At 41.8% G+C, this 21,294-nt stretch overlaps 1 protein-coding gene across 6 annotated transcripts in view; it reads right to left on the bottom strand.

The window, feature by feature from the left end:
• Positions 1 to 21,294, bottom strand: part of larp4b (La ribonucleoprotein 4B) — a 40,675-nt gene that overhangs the window by 4,100 nt on the left and 15,281 nt on the right. The window contains exons 3-16 of one of the 6 annotated variants that reach the window (XM_084368469.1): positions 18,166 to 18,319; positions 14,411 to 14,584; positions 12,766 to 12,847; positions 10,847 to 10,983; positions 10,080 to 10,183; positions 7,949 to 8,059; positions 7,435 to 7,488; positions 5,878 to 6,084; positions 4,247 to 4,353; positions 3,646 to 3,909; positions 3,020 to 3,065; positions 2,679 to 2,849; positions 2,218 to 2,444; positions 680 to 791 (exon numbers count right to left, since the gene is read on the bottom strand). In XM_084368469.1, coding sequence (XP_084224595.1) covers positions 680 to 791; positions 2,218 to 2,444; positions 2,679 to 2,849; positions 3,020 to 3,065; positions 3,646 to 3,909; positions 4,247 to 4,353; positions 5,878 to 6,084; positions 7,435 to 7,488; positions 7,949 to 8,059; positions 10,080 to 10,183; positions 10,847 to 10,983; positions 12,766 to 12,847; positions 14,411 to 14,584; positions 18,166 to 18,319 — 1,950 coding nt within the window. The remainder of the gene's footprint in view (positions 1 to 679; positions 792 to 2,217; positions 2,445 to 2,678; positions 2,850 to 3,019; positions 3,066 to 3,645; positions 3,910 to 4,246; positions 4,354 to 5,877; positions 6,085 to 7,434; positions 7,489 to 7,948; positions 8,060 to 10,079; positions 10,184 to 10,846; positions 10,984 to 12,765; positions 12,848 to 14,410; positions 14,585 to 18,165; positions 18,320 to 21,294) is intronic. The other 5 variants (XM_084368471.1, XM_084368470.1, XM_084368472.1 and 2 more) reach the window with 5 other exon arrangements.

Here is a 21,294-nt window from a genome sequence, read left to right as displayed (position 1 = left end):
TCTGCACAACACCTTCACAATGCTCATCTGCCGGCCTCGACATGTTGAGCAACTATTTGTTTTCTTCAGCACACGAGGAATTAGCACCACTAGTCTTCCAGCCCGTCACCAAAGTGAAATCAAGGCAGTAAAATCTGTTGTGGTGTGTTTATCTAAACCACATTTGGTGTGTTGTTAGTATTTAATTTGCGACATCTTATCTCATAAGCCTGGGGATTTCATTTCACACCTACACACGTTTTTAGTCTCTGTCCTATCATTACGTTTCATCAGCTGCAGGTTTAACAGTTTGTTTATGTTTTGTTGTATGCTAAAAATCAAAGTTAAGGGTATTTTCACTAGTACTGACGCAGGGGTTTGTATTTTTTCCTGCCAAATCCAGCGCTTCCTTAAAAAAGGCACTATTTTTCTTCAGGAACCTTCTGTTGATCTTTGGGGAAGTGATCAGTGCTATTCTCAGGTAAAAAGTTCTTCCAGGTAAATCTTTCAGACTGATACTTCTTCTGTCACACACAACTTTATTCCCCAGAAGGTGTCAGAAATGTACTCATCTGTAATCAAAATCAATATGAGATGGAGCAGAATTAAGGAACGATTTATTTTTTGCTCAAACCAAAACGGATTTATCTGCGATTGAGAGGGGGAAGAATTAAAAACAAAAGAAGGGATCAATACTGACCGTGGCAGCACCGTTGACTTGCACCGATTTGCTTGCAGTGGACAGAGTGCCGGGAACTCGCTCCACAGACAGCTGCACCTCCTTCGGCTTTACCTCCGTCACCTTCACCTCCCTGAAGCCAACACAAACACAAGACGACGGTAAATAACTCACGAATTAAATGATCACATGCTGACGATATCAGCGCTCAGCATGTGATGCTCAGTGCTGCCTGCAGTTTAACACCAGACGCACGTCAACAAAGTCCCAGGACAGCTGAGCAGAGACGCAGCGAGCAAATACCATGAAACTGACGCTTTTTCAGGTGCACAAGACAAGAGTCGTTTCTTGGCCACTTAAACCTGCGATGATGCATATTAGTGACGATAGTGTCGGTCATGAACGAGTGGACTGAGCTGGCTCCCCTCCGAGAGACAATTTGTTTGTTGGTCGGTTCGTCAGCAGGATTTAGGAGAAAGTACTCAACAGATTTCCACAAAACTTGGATGGCGGATGGGTCTCAGCCCAGAATAGACCCCATTAAACCTAAGAAAACAGACCTCCTGCGGGCGGCCCCCTGCTGGCTGAGGGAGACTGTTGTCTCTTAAAATAAGAACCACGATAGCTGGAGATTTCATTTTATTCATTCAATTATTTTGTTCGTCTTCTGCATCAACAGGCTGTATTATTATATTTATTACTAAACTTTAATTTATTACTAAACTTTAATATTTTCTAACTTTTTCTAACTCATTACTTTCATCATTTATTATCGTTTACTGACTTCCAGAACCTTTTAGCTTAGGTTGTACAGATTTCAGGGATATGAAGCATTTGAAGATACTTCAGGAAGTGACATCACAATAAGCAGAAAAGATATCAATGCAGGCACTGGAGGATGGATCCAGGAATTTTTCCTCACTATCTTGATGAAAAAACCTGCCGTATTTAGGTGGCTGGTGTCTACGAGTGCGTACAACTTGACGCATTAATAACAAGCTGGATCTAGACGATCTTAACATGTTTTCATAGGTGGTTGTCTTTTTTCAGCTGCTATACAGTAACTGGAACTACCATCAGTGTGCAGCTCGGATAATAAAGATTCAGAAAAGTTTCAGTGATCTGAACTTTTTCTTTAACAGTTTTAGAAGTACATCCAAACAGATGTGATGGTGTCAACACTGATCTGTGGGGAGAATAAACCGGACTGCTCTCGGCAGCTGAACATTTTGTAAACGTTTCAATTTCTCTTTTATTTGATTCCTGCGTTGTTTTGTTGTCCTACTGGTCGGCTGTTACAGATCTGCTGAGGTTAAATTATGGCGGAGCAGTTATGAGCCTTGGCAGAGAATAAAGTATTACCAGACAGAAGAATAAAACCATCTTGTAACATTTGTTAAAGCCAGATCTTTGGTAATAACATTAGGATCTCAGCATGGTGGGATTTTTTTGATTGTTTCGCCAGTCTCTTACACAAAACTCTCACACACCTGCTACCCCACAACGGAGGATAAATATCTACTGACAGACAGACTCAACACCATCAGTGTGGTTCTTACGCTGCTGGGAGGGAGGGAGCGGGACTGTGTGGCGGGCCGGCAGCTGGGGTGAGGGTCGGGGCTGAGGCTGAGGCTGAGGCTGAGGCTGTTGCAGAGGCCGAGGCTGGGGTCGGGGTGGTCGGCGAGGGCTGGAAGCTTGTGGGCATCGGGGAGGTGGAGGACCGAAGAGGCTCTTTGGGGCCCGCTGGAGACAGAGCTCCTCCAGTGCTGGAGTCAGCACTTACATTCTGCAATGAAGAAACAGGAAGAGATTGAAAGTGCGGCATTGAAGCTTAAAGTTTTATTTCCCTTTTTGTAGAAGTAGCAGCAAACAGTTATATTCTACAGAAATATTGAAGGAACAGGAGTATTTATTAAATCTTCGGCCTCTGTTCTGCAGCTTTTGAGAATGTGTGTCGACAGTCTGCAGGGAAGACAAAGATACTCGGTAAGTTTGCTCCGTTTTAAGCATCTTTGCTTACCCGTTCCTTTGCGTTTCCGACGACGACGCTGCTGGCCAGCCGGTTGTCAAACACGTCGTCGGTCTTGAGCTGGCCGGCTGCTCCGGGCAGGGGAGGGAAGCTGGAGAGGCCCAGCTCGAAGCTCGGAGACGGGGGTTTGGGAGGAGGCGGCGGCGACTGAGGCGTCACTCTCTACATGAGGGCAACAAACAGAGTGAGCACAGGAGGAGTGACAAGAAACAAGGTTGACACACAAAGTCAAGACGACAGACTGAAGCTAAATTCACACCAAAGCTACATCATTTTAAGATTTGAACGCAGCTACATTAGACTGACAAGGAGGACACCAGGGAGGTACTTACTGTAAACTTTTCGTCCCTCTTTTTCCTAGAAGCAGAAACATTTTTCCTTTAAGAAAGAGAACACTTCAATTTACAAACATCCATTCTAGCTGAAACAACGACTTCACCCTGCACATGTAAGAAAACAAATCAATTCTCGGGATGAACGACGTGGATTTTTAAAAGAAAGCTGAACCCGATAATTAACTGCTTCACATGGCTGATATGGATAAGATAATTTTACATTTTAGTATTTTAAAGAGTTCCCAACCTGTAGTTTATGCACATCTGAGGGTCAGGGAGCCTTTTATGTAGACGATTTAATGCTCCACAGCTCTGATAAGATTTGTATGAAAACTCGCAGACTTCTCCCTCCTCTCTGAACCCTCGCTGAACATTTATTGCAAATTTAATTTGTGTTTTCTTCCTCTGAAACTGTTAAAGCCATCCACACCGGCACTACTTCCTCTTCTTCTTCTCTGTGTTTATTGGCGGATCACAAACTACCTTTTAAAAAGGTGCCTACTGTGAGTTTATCAGTATCAGTATATTTTACTCTCTAATATCTGTATTATATTGGCCCCAAAAGTCCAGGATCAGTCAGGTTACAGTATTAACAGTACTTGTGCATTGCAGCGGTGTCGTACCTTCCTCGGCCGATACCCAGAGAGTAGTCTGTGGTCGTGGGCTCCGTTACTCGCCCCGTGCCCACGGTGTCCCTGCGTGGGAAGGCGGTGGTGGAGGGTAACCTGGTTCTGGGCTGGCTGGTGGGGAGTCGCGTCGGCGGACTGCTGCGAACCCCGTTGAGCCTCTCGCTGGGGAAGCTGGGAAAGAGGCCCGGGTTGTCCAGGAGGCCGGCGCTGCGGTCCACTGTGGGGATGGTCGGCCTCAAGTGAGGTTTACTGTGATTCCTGCAGGAAACGGGAACACTTCAGTCAACACGTGTGAGAATATCACATCTAATGAATTTAATACAGCTAAAATGCTCAAATGATACGACATTCTGAACTTTATCAGATGCGTCTTGAGTCAGAAACAACAACTTCTCTTTACGTGGTTTCACAACATATCACAACCTTCTCATAGCTGTAAACAAACCAAAGCTTCTTCTCCACTTTAACCAGAAGCCAACAGAGCTAGCCTCCCTCCCTGTGAGCCGATAGATATCTTACTACTCAGATTGTTTCTATCAATAGATGCTTGTTTTCCATCCCTTCGTTAGTGATAAGAGAAACCACAGATACGAACCTGTTCCTGGGCGAGTAGTGTCTGACAGTGAGGGGGGACGTCGCTGGTTTGAAACTGTGTGATGTGGTAAATCCATTGATGAACTGGTTGTTGTGAAATGGTGCAACCTGGTGAACAGAAAACAGATTCACCGGCGGCATTAACAGGAAGTGAAAACATCATTTGGGCAACAAAATAACCTCAGGGCAGGAGGAAGAGTGACTTGTGCTGTACTATCCTCCTACTGGACTTCTATTTTTGAGACACTGTCAGAGATGTTTTACCATTTGAACCCTCTCTGCTAACATCTTCAATGTTGTTAAAGACGTTTTGCTGAAGTGGAAGCAAGAATCAAGAATCACCAGCATCACATATATACGGCGAATAAGAGATCTTTTGCAATTTTTCCAAGAGAAAAAAAATACAGTATGCTCTTAGAGGCTTGACTGACAAGTTGTATAACCTATGGCAACAATTTTCATTTGATTAGATTAGAATAACTTAATTGTCCAGCTGGAGGAGGAAAATCGTCTCTCGTCTCACCGAGGACAATACAAACACAAACATGTCCACAGGATTAAAAACAAAGTGCAACACACATCACATCAATAAATCAAAGATCTGTCAACTTCACATCTGTCAGCCTGGACTTATCATTTGTTTTAATCATAATTATTTGTTTGTTTATTTGTTTACTTTTATTATGACTATTATGATTCACAGTACTCTCTGAAAAGCTACATTTTCCTTTTCTGTCCGTCTGTTGGCTGAAATAAATAGTTAAAAAAAAAGTGTGACATGCTTCCCCCTGCTGGTGATCCTGTGCACATGTTGTTGACTCATGATGTCCTGTGTTCTCTTCCTTTTTGATTGTTTTCTCCTGATGCAGAAAAACCAATAAAGACGGGGCAGGAACTCTTCGACCTTCCAACGTGACAGCTGTGTTGGTCTGAAAATGACCGACTGGTTCAGTTTAGGTTGTTTCTTTGTGTTCTTCTGATGGGTGCGGTCGTCCTATTCTTATTGATTTCTGTTAGGTTTAGTTTTTTTAACGTTTTGTCAGGGTGGAGGGTCGGTGCCCAGTTCTGACAGCCCTCTGAAGGCTGGATCGGCTGGGTTCGCTTCATCGGTCATTTGTTCTGTTGTTTGGGTTATTCCTGGTAGATTTTCTGTTCGTAGATTGCTTAATACATTTTTTTTTAAATTCCTGCTGCAACTCGACTTGTTTGAGTATGTTAGACCTCTTCTGGTAAAAAAAAAAAAAGTCTGTCTGGGGGTCGTACGTGCAAAAGCTAAACCAACTGATTCTGTGAAGCATGTTCAAGATCAAAATCTATTTTAAATTTGAGACCAAACAAACGACCAGCTTGTGAAAATAGTTTACCATGAAAACAAAACATGTCATATTGTTAAACCTCTTATCCACATACATGTTGGCTTGTACATAAAAACAGGGCAAACTCATTTTAAAATGTGAATTTAAGCAATAAATTTCACCGCACTGCCGCTTTGTTTACCTTAATGTGCAGCTGTTTCATGAGAATCTGTTGTTAACGCACATCTAATTGCCTAGATACCACTTTCCCTTACGTCAGGACCTACATCATTGTTGTTTGTAGTCTCCAGTTTCAAATCTGTCAGCTGGTTCTTACCAATGTGGGGTCAATGAAGCTGTGTGTGGTGGACCAGGCCTGCGGCGTGATGAGGCTGTATAAGGGGAACTGCTGCTGGGGGCTGTAAACCGGCGGGATGTAGTAGGACGTGAAGCGCTGCTGGGCGTACGGGTTCACCTCCACCGGCCGGTAACCGTTCTTTGGCATGAAAGTGTTGATAGCGATTGCCTTCGCCTTTATCCTCGCCTGGTGGGGAGAGACAGAAGAGGGCGGGGAATCAGCAGCAGCCAGAAACGTGGACATAATGAACATTTCTTCTAAGAATTGCACTTAAAAACAATTTCTTGGCTGAAAGTTATTTGGGATTAAAGAAAAGTCTTAATTAAGCTCAGGGCAGGAATAACCAATCAGATGCAAGGATTCACCCCACATCTGTCCCATCATCAATAGATTTTTTTCTTTTACCGATACATTTTTGTATAAAATCATGTGACTTTATTTGTTTAAAATTGTGTGAAATCTTAAATATCTTCAGATGAATCCCATATCAATTCAATCATCATTTAGTAAAGCATGTGGCCAATGAGGCTGAGGAACAGAAGTTAGCTTTGTGCTCTTTAACTGAATGTTTTCATTAAGTGTAAATCACAAGCGGTAATGAAAGAAGCGATTCAATCCACGGCTGTGTGCAGTCTAACAACACAGTACAGACACAGCTCTGATGAGTCAGGCTCTTCTTCTGTGGTGTTAATAAGGATTTTCATACATTAGTAGAACGACTTCCAAGTGTGACGTCACTTGACCTCTGAGTGAACTTCTGAAGTGAAGGCCTGTGATTTCTCTGCTGAAAACCCCGATGTGTGTTTCTCTGTGACGGTGATTAATTATTCATGAGGAAGTTTAACTCTGTCCCGTCCCTCACGAGTGAAAATTTCCCATTTCGGACTTTATGAAAGCACAGACTAAGACATGTAGTCCTGTCAGCCCCACAGACTGATGCACTGAAAAGTAGGTGAAATGAACAAAAAGAAAAGTCTTTGCTTTCAGGTGTCGACCGTCACTTGAAACCAGAGCGTTCACAGCATAGATGAGCACTTGATTGTTTAATTTAGACTTCCTTTCATGAAATCGGGCGACAACTGACCAAAGATCATACTGATAAATATATGATGCTCTGGTTTTTGCACATCACTCATTTTTTAAACAACCCTGATTCCCCAAGAAGTTAATTACTCAATTAAAAAACAGCACAGAAACAATATATTGAATGTTTTACCTCATCAAATTAATTGTTTTTGTAAATATCTGATTATTCTGAATTTGATGGCAGCAGCACGTTTCAAACAAGTTTGAGAGGGGCAACAACAGACTGGGATGGGGCGAGGTTCACCACTTTGTGAAACACATGATTGTGTAAAGGAGATTACTACATAAGGACAGGTACACTTAGGTAAACTGATGTCACAGACGCAGTTCATTTGTAAATGATTACATTCTGTTTTCCTTACGTTTTACAAAGCGTCCCAACTGTTTTGGATTTAGCGTCGTACAGACTCAATGACTTCAGACGTCTAGATATTTAAGCGAGTTGCTTACCTTGATAGGCTTCCCTTGGAAGGTCTTCACCTCCTCACGCAGATACTGATATGCCTTTATCAAGAGAAAGTGGACAGCACAGCGTTAGGTAACCAGCTGATTATAAATTAAAAACAGAAATAAAAATGACAACTTGAGCCATTTAAGTACCAGATGGATCTTAAATAGCATAGTTTGTAGGATTTATTGGCATCTAGCGGTGATTTTGCAGATTGTGACCAACTGAATACGTGTCGTCTTCTTACCCTTCCCTACAGCAGTCGCTAAAAATGCAGGGGAAAAGTGAACTAGAGCGAGTGTTTGCTTTGTCCCTTCTGGGCTACTGTAGAAACCTCACAGTGCAACATGTCACCCGTATCCTGCTCCTACTGATCCATCAATGCAGGAGCCGTTTCTGATATACGTCACGTTACAGGACATAAAGACAGTTTCTTGCATTTCACTGTGACTTTAAGGAGAATAATAAATAATAGTAAAACAGTAGAAAACATTAACTCTTCACTTGTGTTTTTACCTGCTGTGCATCTGCTTCTGATTCAAAGGTGATGAACCAGTTGTCGTTGTAGGCAAATTCACAGTTGATGAACTTGGGTAAGTTGTCCCCTTTAAAAAGAGCCTCGACCTCCTGCAGAACAAACCAGGAAGTGAAACACACAGTTATAAAACAGCAGCTGTACACAAGCAAAGAAAAAAGTGAAACCAAAACAATTAAGTGTTTGGTCCTACAGGAAAAAGTGTCTGCTGCTTTGACCTGAAAACAGATGTGAAAACTGTGAAGTCTAGACTTTTACAGGTCCAATTTGTCTCGACTTCACGCTTGTTTTGCTTGGAAACAGGACACACAACTGACTGTTGTTTCCATTTCCCTTTCACACATACATTCTCGGTTGCCACACCCAAATCAAGTTTTCTTAAAAACAACAACAAAAAAAGCCAACCTAAAACATAATACGCCAGTAAATTGCTGTTGGCGACATTTCTCCGAACTTATTTGTTTGCAAGAAAGCAATAAGGTCAATTATCATGTCTGAGTCCCTGTTGTAAATAATTTAGTTGGCTGTGAATACTTCATGTGGCTCATAAATTCAAGTATGCACCAGGTCCTGCTGTTGGTGCCGAATACATAAATCACATAGTAACAAAAATAACACAACCAACGATAAGATTAAAACCAAGGGAGGAAGGAGAGACTCCTCCTACAACTGTCACCACTTCAGTTTGCTGACCAGAACCGTTCAGAGGCACATGAACCGGTGCCATGTCAGTTTTGTTCTACAGAATAAAAAGATCCAACTGCACATGACAAAGGTTCAGATGAGAATTAGAAAAATCCTCCTTTAAACTTCCTTCTGCAGCTGCAGTTCCTCTTATGTTATCTCATCTACTGCAGATAAACATTAACATACTGTCACATTTTCAGCCATGTTGCCCTGATGTTGACATCAAGTGATACAATAACATTAATGATTGCACGTGAAAAGATTTATCTGAGCTACTCCAGAGCTGAAACTGTACTGCTGTGAGAGTCAGTTCAACTGAAAATGTCCTCTCATGCTGAGGCAGATAAAAGTGTTGTTCTGATGTCGTCCTGCAAATATTATACAGCTACTGTTGGACTGTTCAGGATGTTTCAGTGGCTGCTGCAGTAGCTGGAAAAGCCTTCAGAGTAACATTAAACCTCCTGAAATCTGCACTAACACTGCGGGTAAAACCTCTGTTGTGGCTGCATTAGTGAAAAAAGGATGTGGAGTTTTCCTCTGTCTTCAAATCCCGATCAGGTGTAGGGATCAACAGGTGAGTTGTTTTATTTTAAATGGGCTCCCCTGCTGTCATGGTTTATTCTACTGATGGTCTACCGCCGTCTAAAAGGTCTCTGGCTCGCATGCACAGCACCGAGACTTACTGATGTTAGCTAAACCAATAACGCATTCGCAGTACACTTTCCAGGGTTCCCACACCTTCTTAAACATCAAATTAAAGGACTTTTCAAGGACTTATCAGGCCAAATTCCCTCCAATTCAAGGAGCCAACACAGCACAGTCTGAGACCGGGATCAAGGTTAATTACTGTTACAACACTGAGAATTTTTATAATAATAGCAGTACCATCAGGCTGTACAGAAGCTCAGAGACAACAGAGAGACGCTGAAATGTGTTAACACTTCTCAACTGTGCTACTGTGTTACAGTAATGGCAGAAAACTGTGGGAGACACAGTAGATCATGGATCTTTGACCCGAAACTGCTGGGATCCAACAGGCCGGGCCAGGTTCAGACAAAAACTGGAAATGATGTCCAGGTTCGGTTCAAGTTGCTTTTCCCGGGCTGTGGTGTTTAATAAGGCCAGAATATTATGATGTCACAGTGAAGTTGACCTTTGGGATATAAAATGTCATTGATTTATAATTTTTTTCCTATTCCTATTCCACAGGTGGACATTTATACCATACAACAGGCAAATGTGAGTTTTGTCTTTGAGGCATATCTGAGCCAAGACTGTAAATTGACTTGCCAACAATGTGAACGGACCATGAAGTCAAACTATCGATGACACGTATGTTATGTTTGTATTTAGGGTGCGAGCAGATTCGGTCACAGCGTGTGTTGTTGTCACAGTGCAAATCAAACACCAGGAACATCCACTGACCTCTATGGGCGTGCTCTCAGGAACCTCTCTGAGGATCACGATGCAGCGGTTCTGATTGGGTCGCACCTTCTCCCCCTTCTCATCCACTTGGACCAATGGCAGCGCTGGAGATCAGAAGGACAGAACGAAGCATTCAGGCTTTGGTTTAATTTTTAAAAAATCACAATCACTGGCAGCCATTTTAAAAACTTTATCGTCTTGTCCTGTGGTCGTGTCTCGCTTGAACTTGTACTGCTCCGTTGGTTTGTATCCGTAAGCTTTCAGAAACCTGGCAGAAATTCAGAAATGAACCCAGAGTGCGACCAGAAGGCTCCATCCGTATCCGTAAACAACGCTGAGCATAAATGAGCCTTCAGAGAAGTTATTAAATACTACGACATGATGCACAGCAGCATAAATAAATTACAGTTTGTTTACACTATCTCTAAAAAAATCTTGACACTGCTCACATCACTGAGCCATAAAATAAAAGTGAAGCTTCAAGCCAGACAGGATTAATTTAAGTGGTAAATAAAGTATGTGAATGTATCAAACACAAGCAGGTGAGACTCTGCTGGATGCACTTTAACAAGCTCTCCTGGGAAATCAACCCAAACCTCATGCTGTTAAACACTCACTGCACCTGTAAGTTTGTCTTCACGTTCAGCCTCCTCAGCAGGTGAGCGACCATCATTAAAGTCCGGCTTTACTCCGAGATTGTATTCGGCGGGTTAAATCATGAAGCGGATAATAAACGATGAAGGACGAACACTAAACATTTTACTCACATCGCAAAATGTCGACGATCAGCTCCACGTCAGTGCTGAGCTTTTTGACGTGGTCCAGGTTGGCCACCGTCACTATTGGCACATACTGGTCACTGTCCATCTGGGAGATGAGGTACATGTCACTGGCCAGATTCTCCCTGAGAGACAAAGAAGAGGCAGAGGAGGTTAGTGACACTTCAGGATGCAGCGCGGACCTGTGGGAGGTAAAAAGTCTACCCTTATTTACTCAGACAAAGCTGAACGCACAGTCACACCTGTCCTCACCTCAGAGGTGTCACATTAAACTGCAGCATACACCAAACAACATCAAGTAGTAGTAAACCCGAAAGGAACTAATCTGGGAATGTGAACCACAAGTGACACTCTTGAACCTCTCAGCTACTTCAGTCTACAGCTGTTGCACACTTGGCTGCTTTACTTATGCAACTGTGAGCCAACTGGTTTTCTCAAAAGAAAAGCAAAGCAACTGTTCATGGTTTCGCTTTCTCTAAATATTTTCTCATCCTGCATTTCATAACCAAACAGCACCCTCTGGTTTCTCTTTCCTCTGGGCTTTGGGTGTTGTTGCTTCTACTGTAGTTTTGGCAAAGCCAGATAACAGTTTAGTGAACTATACTTGATGACTTGTTCCAAGTTGATTAAGAGGAGAAAAACAAAAACAAAAGCCAAACTTTGTGAGGCCTCTGTTCCCTTTAAAGCTGCAGCTAAACTGCCACCACCAACGCAGGGACATTCAACAGGATGAAATAAGGCTTTCATTCAGACCACGCCTGACGCCCACAGAGAGAGAGGGAGGGGGGGAGGGAGAGAGAGAGAGAGAGAGAGAGAGAGAGAGAGGGCAGAGAGAGAGAGAGAGAGGGCAGAGAGACAAAGAGTCACTAATTTACCAGAGTCACTGTCAGTAGTTGTATACTTCCTTCGAACACTAACTCCAGAAATGTTCTGCTTTCCGGCAGCTCAGAATCGCTGTATCGTGATAATATTGTGAATCGTATCATGAGCTACTCTGTGAATCCCACCCCCAGTTGTTAGTGTGTATATTGTCTCATTTTCATTATTAGACAGAAAATACTATCCTGTAGATGGAGCGAGTGAACGTGAGTGTCCTGCTGCTACACAACAGAATTAAGAGCCACAGCCTCACAATGAATTTCCTGCTAAACTCACCTTGTTATCCGACTTATTAAATATGAACACGCGTCTCGTTCTGCACCTCAGCTTGTTAAACGAGCAACCAATTAGCTGCTCGGCTGCAGCGCATTAGATAGCGTGTAAATGTCACTTCAGTCTGGTTACATTCTGGTGTGGTTCTTACCCTTCAGTGCCACTAACAACACACTTTCTGGCCCATGGCATGAAGGCTACAGAGCAGGTGTTTACTTGATGGATACGCGCACAGTTTTGTGGACCCTCGTGGCGATGCTGACATGGAAATCATACTTTTAGCTCGTCTTCCGAATGTGTTGCTGATGACGGGGATGAGTGTGTCGAAAATATTTTTAACACACAGTGGGGTGACCTGTTGTGCTGCTGGTGACAGGCCGGATCAACAGTATTTCAGGAGACAGAATAACCGGAGGGGGGAATCCACTGAGTCATCCACAGAGGCCTTTCTTCTCTGGCTCTCTAAAGGTCGCTGAAGAGTGGACATTTTTCGTGCTGTGGCTCAATGTAAGTCCTATTAACAAGTGTGAAACAGCTGCTGAGCGATGAGAGAGGTGGACGGCGCCTTTTTAGGCTGATTTTAGCCTCATGCTTGACAACGTGAGGTTTAGGTTCAGCTTTAGTTTAAGAAGTGCTACTATGGCAAATATTTCCTGAACCCTATGTTAGGAAACCTGCTCGTAGTCTTGTCGACAACACGGCCACTACTTCATTTTGATGTACGGTCATGTGTAAAATCGTTCAGCTACACTCACCGGGAAAGACAGAACTCCAAGGTCTTCTTCAGGTGCTCCCTCAAGCCCTCCTGGGGATTCTCTTGCTGGGGTTCACTGCCTGCTGACACACGGGAAAATGTTTCGGTGAAATAAAAAAACAACTTAACTAATCAGTGAAACCTGGGAGTCAAATATTATTCAAACCAATGAAATGTAAGGTTGAAAATAATGGATTTAAAGCAGGATGTGGGTGGGGAAAAGCAGAGATGCTGAGCAAATTATTCAAGGATTGCTTATATGAAAACACAGAAGAACAATAGTTTACTTATTTAGCATCGCTTGTTACTGTAACTTAACTAGTGTGAATCACCTCGCAAATTTACTCATCAAGGGAAAAATTAACTAAAAATTCAGGAGAAACTGTTTCACCACCGTAAAACCCAGGCAACCATGCTTGCCAAAAATGTTTACAATTAATAAATCAATGGGGAGTCGAGCTGTAATGATTAATCAATTAATCCATTAGTTGTTAACTATTAATCGGCAACTCATAACTCTTGATTTCAGCTTCTTAAATGTAAATATTTTGTGGTTTCTTTCCTCCTCTATGACAGTAAACTGAATATCTTGGGGTTGTGGACAAAACAAGACATTTGGAGACGTCATCTTGGACTTTGACGAACGCTAATTGACATTTTATGGATCAAACAGCTAATCGAGTATCAAGAAAATAATCTTCAGATGAATTGACAATGAATATAATTGATGTCTGCAGCCCTCATGTGGAGGCAATCTTGGAAAACAATCCTAAGAGCTTAAATTGGATAAAAACATAATGGTTCAATTTTGTACTTTTCCTCTCTTCTCTCCATTTTACTAGCGGCTCGCAACACATTTGAGTCAGTCTTTATTCATTTGCCTCCAGAGGACAATCAGAGCTCAGGCTAATCTGCAGACGAGTGACTCCTGGCGCTGCTCATTTAGTGTGCTGGAGGATGGAAACAATGGGACGTATACTTGTACAGTGTTTTATATAGATAGATATTTCTCTGCGCACTATCCCTCCCTTCAGCTTCGGTGCTGTTGTTGACATTACTTTCAGGTAGAGGACATTTTGAGAAGAATGTCTCGTCTCGCACCGTGTCCAGTGTTGGTCAATGAAACTTTAACGCTGCCATAAATAAAACATAAAACAACAAACCGCTCTTAAGCGGTCATTTTGTGCCTCCAGACAATAAATTCTGCTACTTAAGGTTGAGCACAGCTCTTAACAGCATGGTGCAATTTTAATCTAATCACTTAGACGTAAACAGAAAAATAAAGAGACACTATTGCTCTCATCAAGTAGCTGTGATTAATCACTTCACCTGCCAACCACAACGAGTAGAAACAATCGTACCTTATATTTCTCTGTGTGCGTCACAGTGAACGAAGCCTCAAATTATTTCTTTACAATTACAAAATGATTTTACTTATGTCATCCTCCACATATTGATTCAAACAAAGCACTACGCCGGGTCATATCACCAATAAGGTCGTCCCCGTCTGGTTGAGGGTGCCACAGAAACAACTTCCTGTATGTTTGGAAACCACAAAGTCTCCAGGGCCTTGTAGACACAAGGATACTGACCTGCGACCAGCCCACAGCCTGCTCCGACAAACAACCAATCACTAACCAGCCCACCTGTGCGCCCTGGTTGCCCAGGCTCGGGGTATTCTGTGTAGGCTGGCTCGGAGCACTCCAGGGTGACGGAGGCCACGGGGGCCGGCTCGGCCAGCATTACTGGCGCCGGTGGAGGCTCATCTGGGTCGGTTAGTAGAGGCTCCTTGTAAACTTTGTCTTCACTGGCTTCATAGCCTGTGACAATCAACAAGGGGAGGTATGATAAGTATTAAAAAGGTGGAAGGATAGGAAATCTGAAAAGCCATTTAAACTAAAAGTGGTGCCTCGAATCTGAGCCTCGCCTTCAAATTTAAAATTAGCAAAGATGTAGGCTGGAAGTCATGTAATGGAAAAATTTATCCCCATTAAATCCTGAAACTTTCTTTGGTATGGCGTCTATGTTCATCCTTTCTTTTATACTTCAGTGAAAACCTAAAAGATGCGAGGACCATTCAGTTTGCTCCCCCTCTTTCGATTCTTACTCCACTATAATTTTCCCAGAAACAAACACAAAGGCTTGTATTTAAGTTGTGTGAACATTTCAAAGAACAGATGGAGGCATGTCAACACAAACAAATACATGTGAAATAAGTTGAGGACAGATAATGTGACAGCGTAATGTAAAATACATTTAAACATCAGGAATTAAATAAAAACAAAGACTATTCATGTCATAATCTTGTATGGAGGCCCGTTTCTGCCAGTTAAACAAAATCTTGATTATGCTCTTCTTATGTTTCTCCTATAAAATAACACAAAGCCTAAAATTAAAACTTATTTCAATTTTGTAATCTCATTATCATTGGGATTTTCTTGTTGTTTTTAAATAAGTTTATCAATTATTCTTTATTTTACTGGCAGAAATGGGCTTCCATACCTCTTGTGCTGCATAAACCAATGTTTTCCATTTTTACTCTCTACAATCACCATTAAGGCTACCGTCAATGACATTTAAGACTTGAGATTAAATGTGAAACATTTGTGTAGGAAGTGTTGAGTTTCCCTGACAGAAATATCACAGAAAACAGCAAAGTGGACGTGACTGGAAATGACTTGTGAATGAAAACTGAGGGGAAACTCAGAGCAACACAGTGGTGAGTAACACATGAACAGGTTTGACGTTTTAACTTGAATGAGTACAGTTTTTAAAATCAAGCGAAACTGGTTGACATGGCAGTGGTGAGTGTGCAGCTTTGACAGCAAATTAAAACATGATGGCATCAGAAAACATACAAAGATATAAAATATACTAAAGAAACAGCTGTTTTTGCAATGAGGTAAATAAAAGGAACATCAGCTATCTGTAGATTTACTGTCAGGTAGCAAGAAACAATTCCTGCTAAAGCATCAACAATACTAAACACAATGGTTTCAGTAACTTGGAGATGTCATAAGATCTTGTATTTCCTACTCAAGGCCAAACAACATTCAGCGGCCCTTTCCTCTGACATGCAGGAAGCCATTAATTTGATCTTGTAGATTGGTTTGAAATAAATGAGAAGACCTCAGTAACAGTCACCATGGCAGGACAACAGACAGTGCACTTCACCAACACAAAATAAAGCCTGACATCACAGCGCCGCTCCCACCGTTTGATTGGCAGCTAATCTATGGAAAGTGCAGTGCGTCTCTGACCCGTCTTTCAGACACCCAAGTTAAACCTCCAGTCATCATCTTTTAAATTTATCAAACTCACAACATTCAATCTACAAATGTCAGACGGCTTTTTGTGCATTCTAGAGAAAATGATCAAAATTCAGAATCGCAGCAGAGGATCACTTTCCAAAGAGCAACGCAAACACAGACGACAGAGTTTACACCCAAAAGTGCTGAAGTGTTATTGAGACTGTTTAGCCAAACACAAATTAAGTCTAATCTTCAGAGAGGGCGGCAATTAAAGGAGAAATTGGAGCGTGCACCTGAATGTAATACATATAAGATGTGCTTAAAAATATTACATTTTCTGACTAGTTTTTAAAGATTCAGGTAAAAGATTCAGAGATGATGTGTGGTGAACAGGAGCGTCACGACTCCAATTAACAGAATTAAAATCAGGTTATGTCCTGATTTTCTTCATCCTACACACCTGTCGATCCACAGGTGTGCAAAAAGTTTACTCTGAAGTCAAAGTACATCGAAATGAGCGTTCAATAATCAAAATCTAAAGCAGCGTGTTCTTTCTCCACAGACAGCACAGCAGATCATATTACACACATGATCTGTAACTTTTTATTTGCTTTCTTTTGTTTTTGTTGTCTTTTAAGTGCAATTTCTGATATTTTGTTAATGTTTTACCACCTTACTTTAATGTATTTCTATGTCTCTGCTATATTAATGACCTTGCCTAATATCGTTATTGTTAATTCAAGATTATATCTTGATTGTGTATTGAAAATTGAAAGTCAAACCGTATCATTAAGAATCGTGACACCCTTCGTCCTGAGAGTACTAGAAATCAGGACTATCGTACCTCATATTAGGACACAAAAACAACAATTTTCCAACTGTATAGTTTTTGTAAAACTCAAAATGTTAGACATGGGAACTATGAAAGTCGTCTGTTATTGTAAAAACGTTGATCCATTAAAAGAAAACTAGTATGAATGTTAAAGGAAGCATGGGTGAGAGCAGTGATGTCAATGTGGTTAAGATGTGGGTAGCTACCATTTCAAATGTCTGAATTAAATCCAGAAGCCCGTCACAGTGCTGAGCAGCTAACACTGTCACCTTAATAACACCATAACCACTCAATGCTGACAGATCTTTATTTCCTGAAAGATATAAATAAAACCATCTATCTGCAGGTCAGACTGTTACTGCTGAGGAACACAAGCTTCCTCCCCTGATGGCTAATTTGCGATAACCCTGTCTTGGTGAAAAAAAGGCAACTGTGTGAATGTCTAGACTATATTAGTCTCCAGTCGTCAGCGACGAATGTTCCATAAATGTCCTCACAGATGTAGGAGATGAAGTAGGTCAGGACGTCAATCAAGAGTCAAACGCAGACTAATCAATAATTTCTGTTTCGCCACCATATCCTTGTTGCCTCCGCATCGGCTATACTTGGCTGGGCACATTAAAGTGAGTGATTACGGTCATTTGTGTAGAGGGGACGGTGACTGTGGTTGGAATATTCATAGCTCATACTAAATTGAGTATGAATGATTTAAGAGGCGTCTCGGCATGACGAGAACAGTGACAAGAATGGACAGACGCAGGCTGCCAAGTAAAAGACGGGTTTGCGAGCAGAAGCTAACGGATATTTCAACGAGCCAACATTGTATCCAACACTATTGGATTATTACAGATATACTGTATACAGACATATATACTGGCAGATAAGCAGTAAATAGGATGCATTTAAACACTTCAGATGACACTTCAGTTCCTTTCAGTGTTTATCACAGACAACAGATCTAAATTCTTACAGCCACTTCAACTCCTCAAGTGCCTCAACTTCACGTTACTCCCACACCAATACAACTCCAAGAATCAGGAAGGGTTCAAAAGACATTTAACTGCAATTTAAAAATCACGTGTATGTGTACGGCAGGTACACAAACTGGAATTGTTGCCGTGTCTAAACTCCAACAGTTGTTCAACCTTTCAGCCACTTTCAGTAATTCAACTACAGCTGACAACTTCTTTAAGTTCCCAGTAAAGTGGCCACTGTACGACAAAAACAATGTAAGGGTAACAAGTCACTACAGCTTATGCTAACAAATGCTAATTATAAAAGGGGTGAGGGTATTTAGCACGTTAAATCACTGGCTGACCTTCTGGGCCGGGGTCGGCCGAACTATCGCAGCCTTCCTTCCATGGCTGCAGGGCAGCAGATGTGGTGTCAGCACTCCCGCTGGGGTCCAGGCTAAACATGTGGTTGGCCCATGCTTTCGCATTGGGGTTGAGGTCTGAAACCTTGGCGGATTCCTGCGAACAGAACACAGAGACTGGTAAGAGATGTCGACAAAAGACAAACATTAACAAAGTCATTGTACTTGATAAGAATTCTGACCCAGGACAGAAAAATACATGTTGAGTATAAATGGTCAAACTACAAATTTGTAATTAATTGAAAATTTGTTGTGTGTCAGTACTTGACAAAAGTGGACCAGAGCAACGCTAACACCAAGCAACAAGTCGACAAATCCAGATACAAGAACAGACTCTACAAAAACTAGAGCTGCAACTAACCATTACTTTCATTATTGACTAATCTGACGATTATTTTCACAATAATCAGATGGTTTATTCTATAAAATGTCAAAAGAAAAGTTAAATAATGCTCTTAATAATTTCCAAGAGCCCAAAGTGACGTCTTTGAATTGCTTCCTTTATCCAACCAACAGCTCACAACACAAAGACTCTTTAATTACCGTCATAAACAAATCCTCACATTTAAGAAGCTGGGACTGGCAAATGATTGACATTTTTTGCTTGTATACGAAATAAAAGTATGAAAAAATAACTGGCAACTAACGAGACGGTGGACTGATTGAAATTATAAAATGTTTGCCTTTTAGTTATTCTTAGTGCGACATGATATGGAATACCAGAAGTTATGCTGCAGTCTGTGATCCTTTTTCCACCTATAGTTACTTTGTTAGGTATTTTTCTTTCCTAAATTTTGTTTTATGAAGCAACTGGGTTTAATCAGCATTTTTAGCTGAATGCATTTTTACTCATTTGTAGAGCCCGACCCATATGTGAGTGTTGGAGCTGATATTGGGAAGTAAAATATTGCGAAATTGAGACATCGACCGAAATATAGACATTTTTTGAAAGATCGCACAAAAATGTGGTCAGTCTAACAGTACAACAGACGAGCTTTTTACTCCCCAATATCAGTATCAGCCCAACCAATCCCAAGCATCTTATTCTGCATTATAATCTCTAAAAAAAGAGTTTTCATTATGTGCATATCAGGCAACATATATGTCGAGACCAATATATCTGTGACAGGCCGATACCGGCCAAATGATCCATCTATCTGGCTCGACTCATTTCACCATACAAGCTCAAAAATCTGCAGTGAGCTGCTTCACTCATATAATACATCAGTGCTTTAAAGTCACATTTGCTTATGTGACAATACAGCCTGTTAGACCTTGTGGCAGGAAACCAGAAAGTGTCCAGAGGTGACATGTTATTATTTAATGGCAAAGTGCAAAATGGTTTGGGAACCCCTCGCTTGCAAAAATACACTTACATGACAGTTTTGTGACAGAAAGCATCATCAGGAAAAACCCATTATTGCAAAATCAAAACAAAACTGAAAGTATGAATTGGGCACCCAACCAAAGTAATTTCCTCTCTGCTAAGCTTTGTGTCAAATACAGGAAAGAGATAGCATCTGAGGGTCTTTTTCACCTGAAGTTCACAAGGCTCCGTTTATCACCCGGCGTTTTAATAACTTTAATGTTTATTACCAAATAAACTGAGCACTGCTCCAAGTGAAGTGAGGAGCAGAAGTGTGTAACCAGGTTGGCTCGACAGAGGGACTTTCTCATTCTAACAGATAAGACAAACACAATAAAGCTGCAACGTTTAATCCAATAATCTATTAGTTGTCAACTATTAATATTCTGCAACTACTTTGATAATCATGAATCGTTTTGAGTCATTTCTTTTAGGGAAAAAAAGTCTAAATACTCTGATTCCAGCTTCTTGAATGTAAATATTTTCTGGTTTCTTTCCTCCTCTATGACAGTAAACTGCATATATTTGGGATGTGGACTAAACAAGACATTTGAGGACATTCAGGCTTTTGGAAACACTGATTTTACCATTTTATAGACCGAAGAACTAATCCATTAATCAAGGAAGCTGAAGATGAAAATCATTATTAGTTGCAGCCCTAAAACATAAATAAGTCAACAGAAATGTCCACAATTCGAATGAATTTTCTGACAACAGAGCTCCTTTAAGAGGCACTCATCAATCATGTCATGTGACCGCCTCTTCTGCCAACAAGACTCCTCAGACCAGCCCCATCTGACAGGAGCTGCTTCAAACAGGACGGACCCTGGTACAAGCTGACAGGGACCAGGCCCATAAACCGCCACTTCCTGCTGGACATACTCACAGGATCAAAGCAGCAGTTCAGCATGCATGTCTCACAGGCTAACAGACTGTAACCCAGAGCCGTGGTCAGAGCCAGCGTTTCATTGAAGTCCTGAGGCAGAGCGGGCCAGGCGCTTCCTGGCGGCGGTGGTATAAGGCTCCACTGCATCCAATCCATGATTAACACATATAAACAGAGTCTAAGTATCTCCACAGACAGGCAGAGGAAGACTCCCGTCCAACATTGTCTGTCTTAAGCCATAACCCGGGCTCCTTCAAGTGAAGCCGCCACCACCACACCTCTGAGTCGTCCCCGTCAAATCACAGCCGCTGCCACGCTCTGTCTGGCCCCTCCGATCCGAGCTGCTGGGTTGATTCAACAAATGTGATGACAGCACCGAGGCTCCAGAAGCTCCGCTGCCCCGGTGGGCTTGGCTGACGTTGCAGAAGCTGACTGGCTGTCTTGCTCCCGTTAAGCAGCCGTCTCTGCTTTTGTTTTGTCGCCGTTGCACTGAGTCATTCTCCGGCATAATACCGGAGCTGTAGAGGGAGTGTGGAGTCGAACACCTGAGCTCAAAACAAAGCCTGCTCCAGTGATCCACGTGCTAGATCAACCCCGAGGCATCACTCAAATTAAATCAGCCCTCTTGAGCCTTGGTTTTAATAGATTATTCTGCTAACGAGTTGCTGAGGCAAAAGAGAGGCTGAGAAAACTTCCTTCTTATCTAAAGAAGCAGCAAGTAGAGTTAAATTTAGAACCAGTCAGAGAAACAAAAGACAGACTAAAGGAAAAGAGTTGTGGAGAAAGGGAGAAAAAAAAGAGATAAACCTGACTTGATAGA

Source organism: Pagrus pagrus (assembly GCF_965226575.1).
Source record: "Pagrus pagrus genome assembly, chromosome: 12".
In the NCBI taxonomy this organism is placed as follows: domain Eukaryota; kingdom Metazoa; phylum Chordata; class Actinopteri; order Spariformes; family Sparidae; genus Pagrus; species Pagrus pagrus.
The sequence above is the reverse complement of the archived record's forward strand: the minus strand, read 5'-3'. Positions and strand labels throughout refer to the sequence as shown.